This window comes from Aphis gossypii, chromosome 1 (genome assembly GCF_020184175.1).
Source record: "Aphis gossypii isolate Hap1 chromosome 1, ASM2018417v2, whole genome shotgun sequence".
NCBI lineage: Eukaryota > Metazoa > Arthropoda > Insecta > Hemiptera > Aphididae > Aphis > Aphis gossypii.
This window is the reverse complement of record NC_065530.1, coordinates 86,957,623-86,975,792: the sequence shown is the minus strand read 5'-3', so window position 1 is coordinate 86,975,792 and position 18,170 is coordinate 86,957,623. Positions and strand designations below refer to the sequence as shown.

The window sequence follows — 18,170 nt, the reverse complement described above, 5'->3', positions numbered from 1 at the left end:
TTAATAAGAATTAATAAATAGTTGTAATTTTAATATATAAGTCGCATTGTCATTTAACATATTAAATGTGAAACTTATTATTTCTTACTTTTTGACCGGGTCTGCACCGCTTACCTAGCTTATCCCGCCAACACGCCACTGATCTATTGTCCTCTCGGTGATTGTATCTTTAAAGTTTAAATTACTATTTTAAGTATTATAACACTGTTGATAGTCGCGATTGCAACTATCGCAAATTACTATCATTGAGTGGTTTTAAATTAAATATAGTTAAGAACTAATTTATTAAATTTGTATATATTTCTGATATTTACTACAATGTATTTTGTGAAATTATTCTACTTATGCGTATTATAATGAAATAACTACAATATTACATTATGTAGAAGAGCAGTAGAGTAGCATGTTTCGGGTGCGTTTAAAACCCCTTCTGCATCAATCGTATTTATGCAAAAAAATATATTAATCGTTTTATGATTCAGATTTCTACAAAATATGCTGTTAAATGTCGTTCTATTACATACTTAATATTATATTATTAGGATTTATAAACGTTGATGACTACAATAACGTGTAAAAGTCCCCCCCCCCTTACAAGTTATATTTAAATATAAAATTAAAACGCTTCCTTAAAAAAAAAATCCTGCTCGTACGTCTAAACAATAGTATTATAATATATTTTTAGTTTTTTCTTAAATTATTTTGAAAGATATTTTTAAAAATTTTACTTGAAATCTGATTTTCACATCACCTCTCTGTTTGCTGATTGGTGCTTGTAAATTTTATAACAATCTCAGAGTTTGTATCCTACATGTATTAGGTACCCATCATACACGGTATTCTCATATTTATTTAAATTATTACTGAAATTCATACATAAATATTTACTATAGGCCAACATTGTTATATATACGTATATAGGGATAAATATTACTTATTTGTGTTATTAATTTAACGGCATTCCGTGCTCGTGCGTAATTTACCGGAAAACAATACAAGCTAAATTAATTTCTATAACTTATTCTGTTCTAGTTTCCATACACATAGATTTAAAATCGATTTGTTGAGTTGTCAGCGCTTGTCACGCAATAATATTTTTTCTTACGGACTTTTAAACAACTGCAAATATAATATTATGTACGACTTAATAAATATATAATATTATATTAATCAACGTACATATACATATATTTATTGTATAAGAGAAATTAGTAACATTATTAGTAATTAATAAATAAATAATTTATATTTTATAAGTAAAAATAGGTATACAGGTGTTGAGGTATAATAGCACTAGCTATAATATATTACTACGCTTTCGCTGGGTATACGTTTATATACGTTTACTTTTACCTATATTTTTATTCACCCACCCATCACACACATATATATAAATGATTCAAATACTGTGTATACATAATGATATTGGTAGCATTTTTCCATGACCCTAAAAAAAACCTTGAAAAAGTCATCAAAAACATCAATAATATATAGCGAACATATAGAGTAAATTGCTATGCGCGGTTTGTTGCCATTTCTCACCCTTTTATTAAACATTATAATCAGGTGGTATATATAACGATCATGCAATGCATATCAATTCCTGGCTAATACCTGGACGATCGAATTAATGTAGGTAATATATTCGTCTAATTTATTTTAAATTAAAAAATAAATAAATACTCAGTATCTGGTTACAGCACTAAAAATACTAAAACTAAGTTTTGTTTGGATATAAATACATAATGTAAGTGAATTATTGTAATAAATTAAAAACTGACGATTTTGAGCTATACATGTTTTCTTGTGGTAAAAATTGCATTCTTTACATTGTAAATATTCTATACTAATTATGTATCATTCTGTACCATCAAAATTGAATGCGTTAAATAGTATAATATAAGCTATAACATTAAACGTATAAATTCAATCCATGCAGTAGATAATGTATAATTTTAATTATTACAATAATGTATAAATGTATATTTTAATTAAGTGCATTACATTAGTGTGTCATTTCAACATTTCAAAAAAGTATAATAATAATTGTAAGAACTAATAAGAAGGTAATTTAATTACCTCATAAAATGTTTTTTTAAACATAGTAAATTCTTTTAAAAATCTTTTTAATAATAATCCTCTAAAACTTCAAACTTAATACATATTTGATATTACATATATAAATAATTTTTAAACTCGATTTTCTCAAAATCATTAAATTTTAATTATTACACTAATGCTAACACTGCAATATGTCATTACCAGTGTCGGCGGAAGGCATGTGCGACTTGTGCAACTGCACAGGGCGGCAATTTTTTTTGGAATTTTAGGGGCAGCATTGTTTATAAATAAAAATATATAAATTACATAAGGGCGACATATTATAGGCAATTGGCACAAACCAGCGAAAAACCTAGCGCAGACACTAGTCATTACTTACTCATTAAATATATTTAATATTTATCATTATAATATTAACTATAGCTGTCACCCACTTGCTCCGCCCTCGTGAATAGTTTTTTGCAAATTGTAGGGCTGTTTCTTTGTCCTATATAGTTATTTCAATCATAAAATGCTATAAAGTGTACAATGTACATACCTACCTTGTACTCATGGGCGCCCATTGGGAGGGGAATGATAGGGCACTTGCCCCCCCCCCGGACAAAAAATATTAAAAACTTGTAGCTCAATAAATATTACCATAATATAATTATTATCTTTATATTTGAGAATTTTTTTTATTTTGACCCTCCCTAAAATTTTACTTATGGCCTAATTTTACTAATTTTACTAATTTTACTAAATTCTCATAAATATGCTTATAAACAACTTTTTCTTCTATATGAAAAATATATTATATAACGTTGTTAAATGAATAACAATAATAATGATAATTAAAATATTAAACAATAACAATGGGCATGGCATTCTGTGGGTCTTCACATCATACAGCCAATCAGCGCGCTACTGACTTATTTACTACTTTTCTATTGGTTATTATTATTATCGGATATGTTTTAACCGATCTAACTGCTCGGGTCTCAAAATTAAGTTCGCCAGTCGTACTTATAACGCAGTGATCTATACTTCGAACTCCGCGGGACCGTTCAAAGCATCGAACTGTTGTCACATATCTATACCACACACGTCGACAATTTTAATTGATTCATCGTCGATCTTATATATAGGTACCTACATATTCTGAGGTGAGTCGTTGGCTATTACTTAACTATACGCTTTAAACAGTTTAAACAATCATTTTAATATATTATACAGTGTACTTTCGATAACTCGAAGTTCGCGGGAAAAAAATTCGACTTACTAAACATTTAGTTATCAATTTTTTTTTTTTTTTTTTTTTAACATTAAATTTATTTAGTAGTTTACACTTTACATTAAAGAAATAAAAATATATCCTACATATTACTTTTAAAGTATTGGTCCAAAAGTTATCGTTTATCTTTATTTAAAACATTGTTCTCTATTTTATTTTCTAAATAATTGAGTGGTTTAAATAAATCTTCCATGCCTTCATTGATTTCAATATATTTACGTAATTTTTCTAAAGCAAGTGTCGCTTTTTTACTAAGGTTCTATTTGCGGGTCTTCGACTTCTTCTTCATCATTGTTCAATACATTGGAGATGATATCATCTTATACATAGTATAACAGAATTTCTACATGTGTTTAGTTCTAAATTTGGATAAGAAAATTCGAAATATCGAAATCTTGTTCAATTAATTTTCGAGTTGACAAAGATTATTTTAACATTAAGTTTTATTGTTATTTGAAGGGGAATTTTATTTATTCGAAATATCAAGGATTTCGAGTTACTGAGAGTCGACTGACTTGACTGTAATATATAATACATATACGACGAAATTCAAATTTTACAGGAGAGACACAACTTATTTTGTGTAACTTATAAATACTTATTATATTTTTAAAAATAAATGAAATAAAGATACACATACTATTACTATAAAGTATAGAGTATAGGAACACGTGGATATTTTTCGTTTTTACATCAAATAGTGCGTTTATATATAACATATTTCTGTGAAAATCTGAAAATGTCAAAATATTGGACTTATTTCTTAAATAAAGTGGTACTAAAATCTTCAGCAAACTGTCAGATTAGGTTAGAAAATTTAAAAAAAATTATTTGGTGACGATACGTTGAACGGTGTGGATTTGTATATGTGACAACTACTTGGTTTTATAGTATGGATTTGTACATATTATAGTATATAAATATTGAAAAACCCATTATAATAGTATAATATTGAATACTTAAATATACTTAACATGATAAAGTCTATATGTTCGATATTGCTATTTTATAAATTATAATACACACCTAAGTTGTCATGAACTATTGTCTTTTAAAGGAAAAAAATAATACATAACAAAGAACCATTTATCATGATATATAATTTTATTATTTCAAGGTACCAAGTGTAACAGACGTAAGTAATTTATTTTAAACAATGGGCGGATTTCAACAAAGACAATGGACGCCGACTAAAAGACGAGGCCCAATCGCTGCGGAATTTTCCGGTCCTGGGCCAGCAGCGGTAGCATTACCAACTCTTGTCGGTGAGTCTTAAACAAGTTAAACATAATATAAATTAATATATTAATAAAAGCGCGTTTAAAAAAATTCTAATTGGGAGAGTGTTCATTTAATACATAATATCGTATAATTATGACATTACGTATAATTTCTTAATATAAACTTAACCAAATCGCACTAATTTATTCACGTACAAAATAGACCGCGGTACCATTCATCGTATTTACAAAAAACTTCGATTTTGGAGTTCGAGTTTGAACGAAACGATTGTTGAAATCCGTTATTTAATTAATTTTACTGGAATCTAGGCATTTAGTTTAGTGTATACTAGTAAATAATATATCATTCAGAATATTATTTTACTATTTTGATTATGATATCATATTATTAACATATTTAAAATATCTAAAATATCATTTAAAACATTCGTTTATAACAACTTAATGATATCATAATCAAAATATTTTAATATTTTGATTATGACGTTAAATTATCAATATTTTTATAATATTATTTAACAAAATCATTATTTGATATTGTATAATTATTTGTAATTTAATATTATTTTTTTAATGAAGATATGATGATATTAGTATAATATTATCATTACAATTTACAAAAATGCTATCTGGGATATAGATTATCGAAAAATCGGTCTGTAGCGTTTTGTAATATTATATACATTATAATGAATACCCGGGGTTCTGTATAGTCAATCAAAGTGAGTGGAGTACGAGAGGATAGTATCACTTCTTTTAGTAGTAAGTAACTTACTTTCTTACGTAAAGTTTAAATAAATACTTATTTTAGATTCTGAACGAAGTGATGAATGTATTGATTTTACAATGATGTGTTTTTTTTTTTTTTTGTGTCTGTCACCACGTTTTGGAGCAGTAAAAGTGCTCCGATTTTAAAAAGTGGACTCTGTTTCGGATAGGAAAGTGAATGTAGTTTGTACTTTGGGGGGTCAAAAGTAAAAAATTTCCAATAGTTTTCAAAAGCGCCGGGAAAAACCAAAAAAAAATGACGGAAAAACGGGAATTTTAACGCAAAACCAGTTTTCGACCAAATCGATTTTTTTTTATGGTTGTAATTCAAAAACTAATCACTGAAAATACTTGAAATTTTCACCAAATGTTAATGTCAGTGGTATCCGTATATAGTAAAATTTTCAAAAAATTTTGACTTTTTTTGAGTTATTTATAGACCACTGAAATTTTCGATTTTTTTGAGAAATTTTTTTTAAAGTGTCGATAAAAAATGTTTGGATGACCAAAAAGTTTTGAAAATTTAATACAAGGTTCCTTATGAGTTGTTTTTAATGTAGCTAAAAAAAATTAAAAATCGTTAGTCACAATTTTTTTTTATAAGCGTTTATAGTTCAAGTTTTTACGAAATCTGTCGAAAACGCGAAAATTTGCAAGTAATTTTGAAGTTGAAAAATCATAAAATTTTTTTCTTTTATAACTAAGTTTTGAAAATTTGGTACAAGATTCTCCATACATTTTTCTTCAATTATCTGTAAAAAAAACTCTACCGGATTCAGACAAAAAAATTTTATGAGTGTTTGAAATTTAAATTTTTACAAAACCGCGCTAAATAACGGTTTAGCCTCAAACGATTTTTGATATTTGTTATAATTCAAAAAGTATAAGTCGTAGATACTTGAAAATTTTACCAGTTATTTAGATTGGCATTTTATTTACTTGATTTAATTTTCAAAATATTTTGAGTTTTTTTGAGCTATTTATAGACAACTGACATTTTCAATTTTTCTGAAAATTTTTTTTGAAGGGTCGATAAAATTTTTTTGGCCCTATCAAAATACTTGAAAATTTTATACAAAGTTCTTCATATGTTATTCTTAAAGTGATTAAAAAATTATAAGAATACATAGGCACAATTTTTTTTTATTAGCATTTGAAGTTCAAATTTTGACGAAAATTCGTCAAAAGCATGAATATTTGCAAATTATTTGAAGTTGAAAAATCATAAAATTTTTTTGTGTTTATAACTAAGGATTAAAAATACAACACTAAGTTTTCCATTAGTTTACCTTCAAGTATCTATAGAGAAAACTCGAAGCATCATTATAGGAAAAATTTTAAGTGCGTTTGAATTTTAAATTTTAACGAAATCGCGTAACGATAACGATTTATCCTCAAACGATTTTAAATATTTGTTATTATTCAAAAAGTATAAGTCGTAGATACTTGAAAATTTTATCAGTTATTAAGACTAGCGTTTTCTTTACGTGATTTAATTTTCGAAATATTTTGAGTTTTTTTGAGCTATTTATAGACAACTGAAATTTTCAATTTTTCTGAAAATTGTTTTTTTATGTGTCGATAAAATCTTTTTGGCCCTATCAAAATACTTGAAAAGTTAATGCAAAGTTCTTCATAAGTTATTATTATAGTGATTAAAAAATTATAAGAATACATAGGCACAATTTTTTTTTATTAGCATTTGAAGTTCAAATATTGACAAAAATTCGTCAAAAATATGAATACTTGCAAATTATTTTGTAGGTATATTTCATAAAAATTTTTGTATAAGTAGCTAAGAGTTGAAAATTTAATACAAGGTTTTTCATAAGTTTAGCTTACAATTATTATAAAAGAACTTAAATTTTGTTGTATTCAGGCCATTAAAACATAAATCACCTTTTTCACCAACCACTAGAAATTATATCCTAGGCTGACAAATCATCTTCGTTCAGAATCGTTTTTCGTATACAATGATAACTATCATTGGATTCAAATTTAACACTCCTATAATATATAATAATGATCCATACGGCACCTAATGTACAGCAGAGCGGTACTCACTTGCCCGCTTTTTTATAATTCATTATAGTTCTCATAAACTACGTTAATTAATTTTATTTAAAAAAAAATTTCTAAATTATCTTTATTTTTATAAATAACATATTTTATTTTTTAAATTTAATAATTATTTGACACTACAAATCAATACATTATAATAGATCAAAGATCAATTTATACATCACTTAGTTACCAAAGTATAATTTCACAATACCTATCATAATAATGTAATACCTAGGTAATCTGCACCATTTTAACTAAGATAGATAAAATAAGTCTAGGCAATTGTAATTCTCCCGATTTGGCGATTTTAATGACCAAGTTAAAAAATAACGAGTAACTTAATTCAAATAGGAGAATGTGAAAGAAATGCTTATACCTGGCCCTACGGTTAAGACTAAAAAAACTACCACCTTCTCCCACGGCCGTAGCCATTTTCCTCCAAAAACGAGATATCGTCTTCCTCCACTGTCCAGTTTCCTCCAATAAATAAAATAATAAAATCGTCATTCGTTATCAAAATGTTAAATTAAAAATAAAAGAACAAATCAAATATTTAAAGTATAATAATTATAATAAAATAATACACCGTAGTACCGTACGCGCTGAATTTGGCAGGTGTCTAAAAATAAAATTAAAATTATAATAAAAAAGTACTCACGTCGATAAAAATACATCAATCAATAAATAAAATAATAAATTAGTTAATAATAAGGGGTGGCAAAATGTGATCCTATAGTCATAGGTATTTTATTTTTATAATACGGAAAGCAACACTATACGCTGACTAAAATATTGGAGAAAAATAGACATAATTTTATTTAAAAATAATGTGAAGGAAAATGGAAACCAACCTTTTTTTTTTGAGGAAAATGGACAGTGAAGGAAAACGGTCCCGCCCTGTCCCACGTACTATTTACCTAAAACCACTGACCACTGTGTATGACTCTATGGCTAATACTCGGGGTGGTATCCGCTAGCTCAATCAATTCCAGCCGAGCGTTCATAGGTACGTGTAAATATAATAATTACAACATATTAAAATATTAAATAATAAATAAACTACATTATTACTGTATAGTGTATATAAGTTATAGAGCTATACAAATCTATGTCTAAACTTACCTTTGCTGCAAACTATAGTAAGTACACGTACTTATACACAAAACCCTTAAAATTATATAAATTACACGTGATACGCAAGTGGAATATTTGGGCCAAAACGTTTTTAGTATAAAAACGTGTCTTCAATAGGAAAAACTTTCATACCCCGTGAATTAGTCAAATTTTTTTTTTCATTTAAAATATAAAGACTAAGTAAAGATTGGACTAATTTTAAAATTCATATTTTTTGCAGAAGTCGTTGTACTTATACTAAACTATTATATTATACACATTTTTCAGTTTTTAAATGTATACTTCTATAGCAGCGGTTCTCAACCTGGGGTACTCGAAAAAATTGTTTTTCGCTTATTTATATTCTAAATTGATATTTGGGATAGGTACGTGAAATTGTGGTGAGAAGTCAAGGGGTACGTGAATGAAAAAAGGTTGAGAATTGCTGTTCTATAGTATTGTTTAGAATTAATTAAAAAATTAGAACCAGTGGTAAAAAATGTAGGTACAATAATTATTTTAATTATTATTATTTTTTATAATTATTTTATTTGAATTTCTTTACAGGAAACTTAGTACCAGAATCCAAACGTGGACGTGCGCCAGCCTTTAGTTTTGGTGCAAGGTATGTTATTTTGACATAATGTATTTGTATTGGTTTAAATCATATTTTATTAACGAATAAATTTTAGAAAATGAATAATTATTATTACATTTAATAGACACAATGAAAAAAATGATAGTGCCGGACCAGGACCGGGTCAATATAACATCACCGGGTTGAGTTCCAAAGGTTAGTTCAACATAATAATAATATTCTTAGTACCTACTTGAATGGCTAAATATATAAATATTTATCGCCCGCGTATAATATTGTACCTACCTGTTATTAACTACTCATATTTTGTATCTCAGTACTTAGACAATTACATCGTATTTTTAATAGAAACAGCACTGTTATACCTATATCATCCTCGTTCATGAAAATATTGCAAAATATGCAAACATTGAGTCATTGCAAACAGTCTGAAAATATAATTTCTGAGAATAAGTTTTCTGAAATACGTAGTACAACTATAATATATTTTCAAAATTGTACATAACTTTTGTGTTGAATATTATATAGACTTCGAAGAAAATAGCAAATTTCAAATTTTTTATAGATAATAAATATCATGATATATTTTATCATACATATAAAATATATTCTGTATTCTTTTCATACAATTTAAATAGATTTTCGGATTTGTGTATTTATTTGACAATATTATCAATAATACATTTACTAACAACTGAAAAATTATAATAACATGACATTTATCGTAATTTTTCAGAGTAGGTACTTCGATACATTAAAATTGAATTTCAAACGAATAATTAATTAGTAATAACTTATAATAACGATAACTATATAATAAATGTTTAAAGTTTCGATGAGCGGAGAAGTGAGTGACATTTTGAAGAAATATCCCTGTGTTTTTTCCACTCATTAAGTAGTATTAACGTTAAAAGGTCAAAACTTATTACTTATAACCACTCGTGTTCGTACGAGAATTTTTTGTATTTAAGTCTCCGAAAAATATTGTTTTAAGAATATGAAATTAAAAATGTATTCAGTCAACCAATGGGATAAAAACCGATTACTTTAAAAAAATTAGAATATTTTCAAAAATATCGAATTGCCCAAAACAAAATATTTTACAAATAGTTAAGACTCTTCGATACAACGAATTAATGGTAGGTATATTGTAACCGCACTTGAACGGATTACCATCATTACCATTTACCACACTAATATATAATATTGTATTCTATAATGGCGCGTACTGTTACAGGTAAAGACACACCGCCAGCGTCTACCCTGCACTCGAGACCCAAAGAAGTTAGGCCCGACAACTTCCCGGCTCCGGGCGACTACAACCCGGAAAAGGCAGAAAAGGTGATCCACGAACACTCGCCGCAGTACACGTTCGGGTTAAAGACGCAAGTGGAAAAGCCGAACCCGAACCCGGCCCCCAACGTGTACAACATACCGACAGTGATGGGCGCAGCCAAGGAGGGTCACTTTAAGGCGGCCCCATCGTTCAGCATATCCGGTCGCACCAAGGAATTTCCGGACGGCCGACTCCTGAACCCCGGCCCGGGCGCTTACAACGACGTAAGCGCAGACAGTATTAAACCGAAATCGCCGGCGTACACGGTCAGCGCTCGGTACAACATGCCCGGCGACAATTCCCCCAGACCCGGCCCGGGAGCGTATTCTCCCGAAAAGGTTAGTCGTGACGCGCATATCCGAAAGTATAGGCTGATGCACAATTGCAGAGCTCGGCGGTGCATCGTCCTCTCGCAATACAGCTGTACTGTGACTAGTGTCTTCTATATTATATGAGTCTGTCCATTTTCCTCCAAATATTATACTATAAGTCGGCACCAGTGTTGTGGGCCGTATTATAAGTGTTCGAGTAACATCGTAATGTTTTGATAGGCTTAAAATTAAGATACGTTATACAAGACGTGTACAACGCGGTACACACGGCCATATTATAGGTAACTACATAAGTTATTATATGGTGTATTAGTAAAGTTAACAACAATCAGTATGATGGTCCTTATGAGTATCGGTTGCACATCTGTATAAGTCTGTACTTGTGTGAGGCAGACATAAGAATTTTCAAAATTTTGGTTATTTCACTAAATTTTTAGTACACTAATTACTGTCGTGTTAAATGTGTTTTATTGGTTATTGAATATTATTCCTCTCAAATTTAAATTTTTAACAAGTCTGAAAAAGCGATATTTTGGAAAATTTCCTTAGAAAACCTTTAATGATTCACGAAAATTACGAATATTTTTTTTAAGCGTGTAATTTCAAACCAGATTATTACGCTGGTGATGTTGTTTAACTACTTTCAAAGCAGTAATCGGTATACACAAATAAAATTTAACAAATAATTTCTGATGAATTATGCAACTATTTATTTTATTTATAAAAAACATAAACATTAATTTAATTCTTAATTCTTTATTAGAGGAAAATCGATTTCGTTTGTTGTTGTAATTCAAAAATTTTTAGAGGACTAGAGACATGAAATTTTTATCAACCATCTATTATAGCACTTTCTAAACATAAAAATAATTATTACTAAAAAAATACCCAATTTGGATTGTTTTGTAAATTTATAGGTAATAACAAAAACATTCAATTTAGATTCTGAACGAAGTTAAATTTTGAACAGTTAATTTTTAAAAATATTTGAGCTATTTAAAGACAACTGAAATTTTTGATTTTTCTGAGATTTTTTTTTTTGAGTGTCGATTATATAGTTTCAGGTAACTTGAAAATTTAATACAAGGTTTCTTATAAGTTGTTCTGATTATAGTTAAAAAAATTAAAAATCGTTAGTCACAATTTTTTGTTCATAAGCGTCTAAAGTTCAAATTTTTACAAAATTGCTTAATAATAACGATTTATCCTCAAAGGCTCAAACGATTTTAAATACTTGTTATTATTCAAAAAGTATAAGTCGACAGTCGTAGATACTTTAAAATTTCACCAGTGATTTAGATTGCCATTTTCTTTACTTGATTTAATTTTTTAAATATTTCTCTTATTTTAATGTTATTTATAAGCATTTGAAATATTCGTTTTTGTTTGGTTTTTTTTTATAAATACCGATAAAATTTTTTTGGTTAAGTCAAAATACTTAAAATTTTATTATGAAATTCCTCATAAGTTAGTCTTATAGTAAAGTATGATTCGATTTTGTATTGTTTATATGGTTGTACAGGGTTGTACAGTAATAAAAATGTCAGTAATTGGAAAATCAATTTGATAATTTATTTATTGTATACACAATCATACAAATTAATAAATATATAAAAACAATATAACATAGTCAACACGAGTCATTTAATACTTAATTTTTTCACAGTATAATATGTATATAATAATCTTAAATTAATATATGAAACATTTTAGGTGACAATGTTAAAATCATCTGTACCATCCTATTCTTTTGGTATAAGACATTCACAATATGAAGGAATAATATATGAACAAGAATAGGTCAGTGCATACAGCATAAACACTTCAAAGTAATTTGTGTAATGCACTTCGGGCAAATTAGAAAAAGTCTAGTATATGCACAAATTGACTAGATTACGATGAATTTAATACACGTTAAAAAGCACAAATTATAAAATAAATTAAATTTCACATTGATTAGTAATTAGTAGTATAAGATACAGTAGTTACAAAAATTAAAAACTAATTATGTTCTTAGCATACATATAGAACCAGGTGAGGCTTTACCCTTTAGATACTAGACACAGATAAATTATGACAGACTTTAATTATAGTTATACTATTATGTCCATGGTTACAAAAGAAAAAAAGAAAAGAAAATTATATACACAAAAACAAAAATATTAATATATCAATCTGCTAAGCTTACAGTATTTTAAATGATTTAATCATTAACATGATTTTAAGGTATTTTTTTTTTTTTTTTTGATGATATGTAAAATAAAAATTCTGTTTTTAAGATTCATTAATATTTGTCAAATTTATTTAGTAAAAAGAACTTCAGCAGATTAATAAATTAATTCGAGCAAAGATATGCGTTAACGGAATGGGTCTTGAAAAGTTACCTATTCAATATTTCACATTATCTGACAAAATTTTTTATAACAAGACTTATGTCTATATAAAAAAAAAAAGTAAAAACAGCTAGTATTATAATATACTCAACTTATGTTTATGTACAATTATTTACAGGAAATTATTATCACACTGTTACTATTATTTCAGGTTCAAGTTGATTTGCAACCAGCACATTCATTTGGAATTAAACATTCACCATATTCTAATTCTTTTGGCATTGGTTACTGAATGGAAATGAAAACAATTTAACAAGTTAATTGATATGCCTAACAAAAATATTGCTTTTAAATACAAAATGAAGCTATCAGGACAAAAATTGTTATTACAAATATTATATCATGATTTTTTATTATTATTTTTTTTTTTACTGTAAAATTATTATTATTTTGAAAAAACATAAGAAGTATGAAATATATGAATCATTTAACTAACAAAAAAATATATGAAATACATTAAACTAACAAAAAATTGTAACTTTGAACAAATACATTAGTTATACAGTTGTCTTATTTTTGTGATTTGTGTTTCATCTATTTAAACCAAATAATCAAAATACCTAATTACCTGTATATCATATTAATATTTTACATATTTTTGAAATAGCCTGTTGTGTTTAACATCAATATATTGGGATTTTCTTTCTCAAATTCAGTAGGAGCCCGTTCCCGTTCATCATCTCCCCATTCTCCAAGTGTGTTCATAACATCGGGTTGTTGACTTAGAAATTCTTCTTCTTTTTCAGCTGAAATTAAAAATTGGTAAGCCCATTTTGAAATAGTTAAAAAAAACCAACTTACTATCTCTCTTAGCAAATTTCTCAAACATATTTGAATAAACAGATTTTTCTATTTTTTTTTGTGATTTTAGTTTTTTATCACATTCAATTATTTTTGCTATAGCTGCACGATTATTTGGCTCTTGTTGTAAAACAGCTTCAAAACTTTGTTTTGCAGCTATTAATTCATGTAATCCAACTAAAGCCTATTAAAAAATAAAATACTATAAGAATTCTAAAGCATTTTAAAATTGTACACAGATTTTATTCAATAGTAAATGAATTAAAAAAGCTTTATCATACAAATAATAATAGAACATTAGAACATGTAAGTATTTTACAATAATGATAGATTTTCTTCATGCCAAAATTCTAGCAAATGGAATTTTAATTTTAAAATTCAGACATTGCAGATTTTGTAAATGATAAAAATTATTTACACAAGAAAAATTGTTTTCTTAAAAATTAATTATAGCAGCAGCAATAAAACAAGTAAGAAAATTATAAAATGTAGGTAATGCTAATTTATATATAAATATATTTAAATTCATTCACTTCAAAATTCTTATTTGTTCTATTTGCTTTAAATGTACTTAGTTTTTGTACTCTACTTGACTTTTTAAATGAACAATTAAATACAATGTTTGGTGATCTACCACATATTACTGATGTCATATGCGGTCTATTGTACCTATGGTGTATATTGTATAGAATATCATAAATAACTATAAAAACAATTATCAGAAAATATTTATTATGTATTAGGTACAATATTATGATTTGATGTATCTTAGAAAACTTTCAAATGAGTCGTATTTATGATTTTTCATCACTGTTCTGGCTGCAAAATAGGAGTATCAATTTGAGTAAGTAAATTTTCCTTTAAAAACGTATAAAAGTATTTTCTTCTGGCTGAATAATTAAATTGAAATTTTTGACAAACAAGTAACAAAATAATTAAAATCTTTGATTAGGATTAAGTTTAATTGTTACTGGTGTTGACTTATATCATTGAACTGATATATACAAGGTAGACCACAAGTGTACAGTAAGCCGCATACAACAAAAATACCTAATTTTTAATATATAATTTAAAAAGTCTCTATAAAATGAATAAATACCTCGCCTTTTCTAAATAAAGCCTTGACATTTGTTGGTTCAAGGCTTAATGCACTCTCACAATCATTTTTTGCTTGAGTATGTCTATGTGATTTTAAATTACATAAAGCAGAATTCAAATAGGATGTAACTGAAAGAAATTTGATTTCTTCCATTTGGTTTTCATCGACTGAAATAAAAATTGTATAGGTAATTAAAATTTATTTAAAAAAATATGACAATTAAAAATAAATAAATACTTGAAATATTATTTTTTAAATAGTCCTCCATTTTTTTATAGAATTTAAGTGCTAGTTTATAATTATCCATTTTAAAGTAATCTGTTCCTTTTTGTTTAAAGAACTTTGCTTGTTCAATCCGATCTTCACATGTCAATGACCAACTCTCTTCAAACTATAATATAAAATTATTTATTTTATATTTTATTATTAATAATTAATTCTAGATGTTATACATGTTATAAGCATTAACATGTTGACTGTCACATGGCCGCCAGTGGTCATTCAATTGATATTTGTTATATTATGTCAAGCATATTTTTCAATGTATTTCAAATTTGTACAACCCAAATATTTGAAAAAATAGAAAAAAAACATATTATATCAAAAAAATTGTAATGATTCCCGCTATACCATGGTCCTTATTTTAGTGCATTATTGTAGCACCATAGAGAAGTTAATAATATAAAATCAAATACATTTATGGTCGCCGGTAGTCTTATAGCATGGTAGTAATGATGAACTATGGGCGTCAGAGGTCACAAATGCATACAATTTGAGAATTATAGATGACCACCGACAGCCATGTGGCAGTCAATGTATTAAGAAAGATTTAGGTGTTGTATCCACACATATATATATTTTTTTTTTATGTTACAAAATTAATATAGTAATTACAAATCAGTGGGTCACCAAGGCTAGTCGATAAACCCTTCTCTTTTTAAAAAAAAATCTAAGGAAAATGGTGATAACTAGAGCTCGGAAGTTGATGCATTTAGCATTTTTTTTTTTTTTGGAACTTGTTATTCGATTCTCTGCTGGCCACAAATCTGTTTCATTAACATATGAACCTAAATAACTAATTTTTATTTCGCATTTTTTGGTGTTTATTACTTTTTAAGTCATTTTTTGAAATTTTTGCATATTTTTTTTATGTCATTTTGTATTGTTTTTTAGGTCATCAACTTCTGGGCCCTAGTAACATTTGTTCTCTAATTAAAATCAAATAGAGGAAAACCAAAAATAATATAATTATTTAATACATTCTAACCTTTTCAAAAAAGTTAAGTTTGATGACATAGACTTCTTTGAAATCATCATTTCCATATTCCAAAAATGTATGTTTTCCATGAATAAACAATCTTGACTTTTCTTTTTTTTTAAATTTAGTTAACGCAATCTCTATTCCAGGACAAATACCAAAGTCTTTGCCTTCGCCTAATCTAAACTCTACATCTCTTTCTTCAATAACATTACCATTTTCTTCTTTTTCTAAATGAATATTAACTAACGAAACACTACTAGGTGTAGCATGGTCCACTCCATATTCTAATATTTGTCTAGTAATACTTTTATCTTTCCGCCGGCTGATATCTTCCCATGTCCATTTCAGTAAGTGTATTTCAAATGTAAGCCATGTATTAGGGGGGATGATCTGTTCAAAACCATCTAACCCATAACCATAATCTGGATGACATCGAAATGTTGATTTTTCATCACAAGCCATTGAAGATACAGCTAAGTCAAAACCTTTTATAGTCATATCTAAAATGAAAAACAAATAAAACAATTTAAAAAGGTAAAAACTTTAACCCAAATTTTGCATACCTTTTCCTATTGTAAATTGAAATGGCACCTCATTAGTCTTGTCAAAAACAGTACCATCAGAAAGTGAACCAGTGTAGTGTACATAAGCCCTACACCCCTTATGTGGCTTATCCGTTCCATTGCCATGTACTAATATCTCTTTTAAAACTCCACCATCTAATTTAGGCGTGATGTCCATTGTTGACCAATACTTGTTTACTAATCTAATTTTAATCAAAATGATAAATTATTATTGTAAGTATTAAGTATGATACAATTATATCACAAGGACTCAGAACACTTTCATTTGGTTAATTATAAAATAACAAGTTAATTTTTTAAGAGTTTGTTTTGTTTGTAGGAATTCAATTAGATGCCTGGCAATTTAGATGGATAGAATTGTAAGTATTTGAGTGTATGATAATATTTAATGTACTAAAATCAGTAACAAATAATATATTTTAAGATTACGGTGGATAGTAGAAATCTAAATGTTTTAATATTAATATAATTTTAATTAATTTAGTTTAATAATGGAAATACATTTTGAATTAAAATTGTTCAGTTTTAAAGTAAAAACTTTTTAAAGTACCTTTTATATTTTAACTTATAATTTATACATTTTTATAGGTATGAGTAAAATATAAATTATTAATTTCTAGTCTTAGCACAAGTATAGAAATAATTATATTAATGAAAAAAATAATATTTTTGTAGGCTATTTATGACATATAAATTATACCTACACATCTTTCTAAGAGGTTGATGAAAATGTTAACTTCACCTGATATAAATGTTTGCGAAAGTGTAGAGTGTATAATGTTATAAATATTATATAATATAGTATAGTAATAAAATGTTTGATGTACCTATTGATTAAAGTACACGGTGATGGTATGAAAAATAATGATCTTATAACTAACACATGGCAAAATCATAGAGCCGTTGTAAGATTATGATCCACCGGTTTAATTCAGAGTACAACCCAAATTAATTTGTTTGTTATGTTATTATTATTTTAATTGCAAAAGTTTTTAATGTGAGAATGTCAAATTAAAAAATAAAACGATTAAATTAAACTAAAAGTTAAGGATAACAAAAAATAAAATTAATACAGGATTGAAAATTGTAGTAAAGAAACATTAAACTTAAATTAATTAAATTTGTACTTTCAGTTTCGAGAATCGTTCACTTTAATTTAATTAGTAAATAAGAGTTACGATTTAAAAAAAAAAAAAATTAATAAAAGAAAACATTAATAAAATGATTTATGTTTTACCCTATCATA

The 18,170-nt window shown here is 26.9% G+C and overlaps 2 protein-coding genes across 3 annotated transcripts in view; one reads left to right on the top strand and one right to left on the bottom strand.

Annotated features, from left to right (window-relative positions):
- LOC114126506 (outer dense fiber protein 3) overlaps positions 1–13,692 on the top strand; it is a 23,673-nt gene extending 9,981 nt beyond the window's left edge. The window contains exons 2-6 of one of the 2 annotated variants that reach the window (XM_027990574.2): positions 4,452–4,599; positions 9,088–9,145; positions 9,243–9,313; positions 10,356–10,678; positions 13,331–13,692. In XM_027990574.2, the coding sequence (XP_027846375.1) occupies positions 4,491–4,599; positions 9,088–9,145; positions 9,243–9,313; positions 10,356–10,678; positions 13,331–13,411 (642 nt within the window). In that variant the 5' untranslated portion in view covers positions 4,452–4,490 and the 3' untranslated portion in view covers positions 13,412–13,692. Of the gene's footprint in view, positions 1–4,451; positions 4,600–9,087; positions 9,146–9,242; positions 9,314–10,355; positions 10,793–13,330 lie in introns of both variants that reach the window. The other variant, XM_027990502.2, reaches the window with a different exon arrangement.
- LOC114126414 (FK506-binding protein 59-like) lies at positions 12,337–18,170 on the bottom strand. The gene is made up of 8 exons (XM_027990391.2): positions 17,752–18,170; positions 16,904–17,106; positions 16,347–16,840; positions 15,317–15,470; positions 15,080–15,246; positions 13,981–14,164; positions 13,748–13,925; positions 12,337–13,407 (listed from the first exon to the last, which is right to left on the bottom strand). Exons 2-7 carry the CDS (start codon positions 17,079–17,081, stop codon positions 13,768–13,770), a joined length of 1,335 nt encoding a protein of 444 aa, XP_027846192.2. The 5' UTR covers positions 17,082–17,106; positions 17,752–18,170; the 3' UTR covers positions 12,337–13,407; positions 13,748–13,767.

What these genes read in the sequence shown, in the direction of transcription:
- LOC114126414 (XM_027990391.2), bottom strand. Translation starts at nt 17,081, where the DNA reads ATGGACATCACGCCTAAATTAGATGGTGGAGTTTTAAAAGAGATATTA. An exon ending in TTTAAAAAATAATATTTCAA is followed by an intron (nt 15,247 to 15,316) that starts GTATTTATTTAT and finishes TTTTTATTTCAG; the next exon opens with TCGATGAAAACCAAATGGAA. An exon ending in GAAATTTGCTAAGAGAGATA is followed by an intron (nt 13,926 to 13,980) that starts GTAAGTTGGTTT and finishes TTTTAATTTCAG; the next exon opens with CTGAAAAAGAAGAAGAATTT.